Source organism: Phaseolus vulgaris, chromosome 5, assembly GCF_000499845.2.
Source record: "Phaseolus vulgaris cultivar G19833 chromosome 5, P. vulgaris v2.0, whole genome shotgun sequence".
NCBI classification, from domain to species: Eukaryota; Viridiplantae; Streptophyta; class Magnoliopsida; order Fabales; family Fabaceae; genus Phaseolus; species Phaseolus vulgaris.
This window is the reverse complement of record NC_023755.2, coordinates 10,886,356-10,893,056: the sequence shown is the minus strand read 5'-3', so window position 1 is coordinate 10,893,056 and position 6,701 is coordinate 10,886,356. Positions and strand designations below refer to the sequence as shown.

Genomic DNA, 6,701 nt, shown 5'->3' with positions numbered 1-6,701 from the left:
TAACAAGGGTAACAATTGGGTCTCCTTGGGTCCAATGCAACCCTAGGTCGTCTAGGGTAAAAGAGAAGCATGGAAATACTAGGTGGAAGCATGAGACATCTAAGCATGAGGAGTCCACCTAAGCACAGATAATCAAGGCATGAAGGTCCACATATCATCTTCTCAATGGAGAGGATTTTTCCACCAATAAAGAAAGGTCATTGTCAACCTCTAATTTGAGAGGATTTGCTCCAATGAGAGGAAGTCATTTTCACCATGGGAGTGGAGAGTTTTTAGGGATAAAATATGAACCTTGAGTGCCCTTAGCACTATAAATAAGTGTGTTAGACCTCTTGTAATTCAACATTGATTTTATTATTGTCCAAATTTTGAGACACTTCTACATGTCAAAGTTCACTCTATGTTAACAAATTTACTTGTGACTAGCCTATTCACTTCTAGAAGTTGACCACACCTCTTCTAGACTTCCTTCTTCACGGATTCACCGGATTTCATCATTAAAAATTCACTTCTTCACAACTTCCACAAGGTAACATCCAACTTCATCCAAAGGCCAATTACATTTCAAAAAGTAATATTTTCTCTTCGGCATTCCCTTTTCCGGAATATATTATATCCATTATCTTGATTTTTCTTTCTGGAATAAGATCTTCTTTTTCCACTTCTCTTTTAGAATTTCCTTTCCGGAACACAAAGCTCCATATTCTAGAACAAGTTTCTCAATTCTAGATTTCAAAATCTAGAAGCCACACAAACTATCAAAAACACATTTTAGATTGCTTAATCCCAAAGCCAATACAGAAATGCAATTTCTTGAAACCTAACTTCCACCATTTCACCCCCAAAACCCCTATTTAACAACTCCTTCTTACTTGAAACATTTATCCCAACCTTATAAACACCACACAACCTCCACCACACCTTATTGCATTTGTTACCTTCACCACCACTAGAAACCACCAATAACGAACATCGTCGTATGAAGCTTCCTCCTTTTAAACAAAACACCTAAAAGTAATTCTAAACTTTTAAAAACTCATTGGATGTAGGTTCAAAATTATTAGATGCAAGAAGCAACTGCCCTCAATCATATCATTGTTGTAAACGTTAAAAATAAAAACAACTCGTCCAATTCAAAAGTAATCTTAAAAAATATCACTTTAATTTACTTAACTATAATCTTAAAACTGTAACTAAAATTTTGAAGACTAAAATCATACCATTATAATCTGTGATAAATCTGAAATAAAATTAAACTTTTAAAAAATTAGAACAAGAGAATTATACAAACTTTTATGCAGTAAGTTTTTTTATATTATCAATCAACTAAACATGATCTTAAATAAAGTTTTAAAACATAATGATAAAATTAACAAATTTATTATATATCACAGTATATTATTAGACGATTTATATATGTTTTATTTCACTATATCGTTAGAAAATCTGCTAGAAAAATAGAAATATACTAAACATGTAACTAAAAAAAAGTATAGAAAGGAAGCATTATAAGTATTTTGAGAGAAACAAAAATTTGTAGTAGTGATAAGATATAAAAAAACAGTTATCTATCTATAATAAGCAATGCTTCAATAAATAATTGTCAAAATTATAGTGAAATGAAATTTTAAAATAATTTAAATATAAATAAAGAAACTAGTTATATTTTTAAATGTTCAAATCATGTTTTAAAATGAGTTGAAACAATTTCAAGTCAAAAGAGGCAACATTGTAGGGTCATTGGTTTCGTGGTTTCATTGGTTTCCACTGACACAACAAAGCCTCACATAACGCAGCCTGTCCTTCTGAAGGTTCCGCCGACACAACAAAGCCTCATACAGCACCCTGTCCTCCACTAGAATCTTCTGAATGTTCCAAGTTTTTTTTTTCTTAAGTAAATATTATCAATTACTTAATATAATAAAAAATTAGATTAATTAAATTACACATTTAATTTTAAACGAAAAATCACACATAATTCTATAATTACAAGAGTTGAAAATGAAATTAAGATCAGATGCAATCCGTTAGGCCAAATATGATTGTGTGAAGAAAAGGTAATCCTTCAACACAAAACAAGTGGCAGCTCAAAGCTTTGACCATGTTAAATCGCGTTGACTTATTAGCCAGCTCATATATATTAAATTTAAACCAAACATCATTTGACAATTCGTATTAACACTTGAACTTAATTTCAAGAAAATAAATTATTACTAAATTAATTTTAGTTTTATTTACTACACTGTACACTGTAATTATAATTTACTCAAATTTAAAACTAAATTTATGCTTTTAAGACCAATCTCATCACTTACTTAATGCATAAAAGATTAATAATCTCAAAATTTAATGGATCATCGAAGACAGAAAACCATCATATCTTTAAATAATGCAATACTAATATGGATTTGCTTGGTGTTTTGTAAAAGCAATCTTATTTTAATGTATATTTTTCTCAGGATCTTATCCAAAGATAAAAGAAGATGCTTCCACGTTCTAATAAATTAGGTAGCAAAGAATCATTTTCATAAAATAGTCACATATTTGCAGTGTAGGACACGGAAATTCATGATCGGTGACATCTTTCTTATCAAAAAATATTTTCTTTATACACAAATCTTAAGAAAAAGAAAGATAGTAGTATAAAGATGACCCACCAAGTCCTCCAACACTGAAATACAATATCCTATACAGTTGTACGAATTTGATCTGGATCCAAATCTAGACATTCCTCGTGATATTTGAGTTGAAAACCTTGACCAAAGATGGTACAGTATTTTGTAATAAGTTCTGAATTCTTACTATATATAGAAGAGGTCACTCACATAGATATAACAATATATCAACAACAACAATGGCTTCTCTTTCTCTACCCAAAACTTCTTTTCTTCTTGCCTTATTGTTCTTCTCATCTTTCACCCTCATTGTGCATGCAATTGTTCCGCAGAATGAGACCTTCAAATTTGTGAACTCGGGTGAACTTGGACCCTTCATTGTTGAGTACGGTGGTGATTACCGAATGATAAGCATCTTCAACTCTCCTTTCCAAGTTGGTTTCTACAACACCACCCCAAATGCCTTCACTCTAGCTTTGCGTGTTGGACTCCAACGCTCAGAGCAACTCTTTAGATGGGTGTGGGAGGCCAATAGAGGCAACCCAGTTGGAGAGAATGCCACTTTTTCACTTGGAACTGATGGAAACCTTGTGTTGGCTGATGCTGATGGTAGAATTGTTTGGCAAACCAACACTTCCAAAAGAGGTGTTGTGGCCTTCAGATTGCTTCCAAATGGTAACATGGTCCTCCTTGATGCACAGGGAAAGTTTGTTTGGCAGAGTTTTGACCACCCCACAGATACCCTTTTGGTTGGTCAGTATCTTAGAGCAAAAGGACCATCCAAACTGGTTAGTAGGCTTTCAGAGAAGGAGAATGTAGATGGACCTTACAGTTTGGTTTTGGAGCCTAAAGGGTTGGCCTTGTACTACAAGAGCAAGAATTCCCCTAGGCCAATTCTGTATTGGTTTTCATCTGATTGGTTCTCCATTCAACAAGGCTCCTTGGACAATGTCACCTTCACTTCTGATTCAGAGAGTTTTGAAATTGGATTTGATTACTTCGTGGCCAATTCTTCCACCAGTGGCAATAGAATCCTCGGTAGGCCGGTGAACAATAGCACCATAACATACCTCAGGCTTGGAATTGATGGTAACATTAAATTCCACACTTACTTCCTTGATGTGCGTGATGGTGTTTGGCAAGTGACCTACACTCTATTTGACAGAGATTCTGATGAGAGTGAGTGCCAATTGCCTGAGAGATGTGGAAAATTTGGGCTATGTGATGACAACCAATGCGTGGCTTGTCCATTGGAAAATGGACTATTTGGGTGGAGCAACAATTGCACTTCCAAGACTGTGACATCATGCAAGGCAAATGAGTTTCACTACTACAAACTTGAAGGAGTTGAACATTACATGAGCAAGTACACTACAGGGGACAGAGTGAGTGAGAATAACTGTGGAAACAAATGCACTAAGGATTGCAAGTGTGTGGGTTATTTCTACCACCGAGAGAACTCAAGGTGTTGGATAGCTTATGATTTGCAAACCCTCACCAGAGTGACCAATTCCTCACACGTGGGGTATATTAAGGTGCCTAATTAGTAAATTCAAAAGCATTGGTTTTGGAGTTTGAATAAGTTACTTTGAATAATTCCTAATAGTGGTTTAAGTTGCAATAAACCTGTGGTTTGTTTCTATCCTATGTGTAGAGAAGGAAATGGATGTACAATAAATTAAAGTCTTTAATAATTATGATTGGTTTGGTTTGCTTAAAGTACAATTCATATTTTTCTGTTTCTATGTCCTTAGCAAATTCATTGCTTTGGTAAGACATAACTTAACTATTTGTAATTTGTTTTAAGCAGAACAAATGAATAATATTCGAATAATATTTCATGAGTTGAACTTAAGTATCTATAATATAGCAGGTGATTGAAGGCTGAACATTTATGTATCGATGTTAAGACGGTTTAACAGAAAAATAACAATTTATTATTATTAGATATAAAATTTCAGAATTTTAAAACGAAACTTGAAATGCAGCAATAGAGTGATACCATATGATCCTGCCAGTTGACATAGCGCAAGAGCGTTGCCTCGTCAAAATCTTCCTCACCATCTTGACACCACGTGCCCTTCAAGTCCACACCACAGATAGTCTGTCTGAGAACCTGAAAACACAAGATGGCGCCTTTGCAGCCAGTGGCGCTCCGACGCTCAAGTCAGTAACAAGAACACCCAAAAACTGAGAGAAAACTATACTCTGTAGAACCGTACTAAAGTGCACTCAACCCAAAACAATGAGCCGTAATGAAAACGTACCTCTGCAAATTCTGTTAAGTTTACCTTTATACCTAGGTTTTTTCTCTCTCCGGGCAGTTACGCTTTGGACGCGTGGCTCGCATCCAACCCTGCACGTGTCATCATCTGGGCTGGGGTAGCAGGTAGTACCCAGCCCTACACGTGTCATCATCTGGGCGGGGGTAACTTAAGCGTCACTTCTATGTAGCATCCAACCATACACGTGTCGTCATCTGGGTTGGAGTAATAGGTAGCATCCAACCCTACACGTGTCGTCATCTGGGTTGGGGTAACTTGAGCATCTTTTCTGTGTAGTAACCAGTCGCACGGCCAAGTCTCCTATTCAAGGAGTAATCTAGCACGTAATACGCTCTGGAATACCACCGGACAAGGCGAGTATCGGATGCAACAAAGTGCACCATCTCTGTGATATCGCTTGTCGCAAGTGCAACCCTCCCTATTGCTACGCCATGCATGTTCTAGCTGAGGAAACCTTGCCACCAACGAATGTCCACTCTGGGAATCCTGTCGCTGATGAGCAAGCTGTTTCCTCCAACCCACTCGACCTTCACGCCCCATGCTGGCGTAACAATCATCTTACTGAACTTACACGCTTGAACTTACTCTTCTGAGCCTCCAACAGCTTTAACTAAGTTTACTGGGAGATCCGGCGATGTGCTCCTTATGGCAATGTCCGACCACCTGATTTTCCATTATCTAATACGTCGATGACACACAAACCCGACGACGACCGACTATGTACACTGCAGAACGCCACTTCCACGAACGGCGACTATGCTCACTCCTGAACCATTCGTCTTTCTCTTGTCCACGTGTTCTGCTGAGCACACCCCACATAGTCACGTGCTAGACACGTCATCACACCCGATGACCTGGTCGGTACACAAGCACCCAAGTCTTGAGCTGCAACTTGTTCAGCGAAAAGACTAAAGAGTTGAATTTTCGGCGACCTACGTGGCCTTGCGCGTTGGCGCTCATACTATTCACTGATTTGACACTTCACCAACCCCTTCGATCATATGACACGTGGACTTATCAACGACCATTATTCATTGCCGTTTGCGCTTCTCGCAACGTTCGAAACTATTCGAAACTCTTAAAAACTTCGCGCCACTTCACTGTTTCATTATCTTCTTCCTCGCTCCAAACTCTCGAAACGCTTCAGCGAACGCTTCATCTCCTTCAATCACCATCTTACTGAACGCTCTTCTGATCATCAAAAGGTAACTTTTTTATCACTCCCACTAATATTTGCTTCATTTTAATCGGTTTGCATCATCCATTAACTGTCTGGAGCATACGTTGTGGGATGTTTTCTTTGCTTCGCTTTTCCTGCGTTTAGGGTTTCTAGCCTTTTCTCTGTGAGCCCCCCTTGTCCTCTCTGTCTTCTCCGGTTGGGTCCCTCTGTTTTCAAACTCTCATCTCTTCCCTTTTCATTTTCTTTGCAGCTCTTCTGATGGCTCGCTCCAAAGTCACTCCAAACCCTCCTCCATCTCCTCAAAACCCTCCGACGAAAACTCGTAGGGCCAACCCTTCTTCCTCTCACAATCCACCAAGGGATCCTAATGTCCCTTCGAGCCAGGTCATGAGGCCTGCGTCTTCTCGACCCAACCAACCGCAACCAAACCCACCTCACGCCAGCACGGTTGTGAGACCCCTCCCAGACTATAAGCAACTGTACCCCTGGGCCTCTTCGGCTTTGCTGGGTGAGACCTCCTCCATTAACACCGACGTCGACGTCCTCTGCCTCAAGAAAGGTGATCAAGCTCACCTTTCTTTCAGCAAAGAACACGATGACAAGGTGTCCATTCGTCCTTGT

General features: G+C 38.5%; 1 protein-coding gene across 1 annotated transcript; it reads left to right on the top strand.

Annotated features, from left to right (window-relative positions):
- The first annotated feature begins 2,678 nt into the window (after positions 1-2,678).
- On the top strand, positions 2,679-4,334 carry LOC137835131 (epidermis-specific secreted glycoprotein EP1-like). Its single transcript, XM_068643489.1, has one exon. The coding sequence runs from the start codon at positions 2,855-2,857 to the stop codon at positions 4,160-4,162; it is 1,308 nt and encodes a 435-aa protein (XP_068499590.1). The 5' UTR covers positions 2,679-2,854; the 3' UTR covers positions 4,163-4,334.
- The last annotated feature ends 2,367 nt before the right edge of the window (positions 4,335-6,701 follow it).

What these genes read in the sequence shown, in the direction of transcription:
- LOC137835131 (XM_068643489.1), top strand. Translation starts at nt 2,855, where the DNA reads ATGGCTTCTCTTTCTCTACCCAAAACTTCTTTTCTTCTTGCCTTATTG.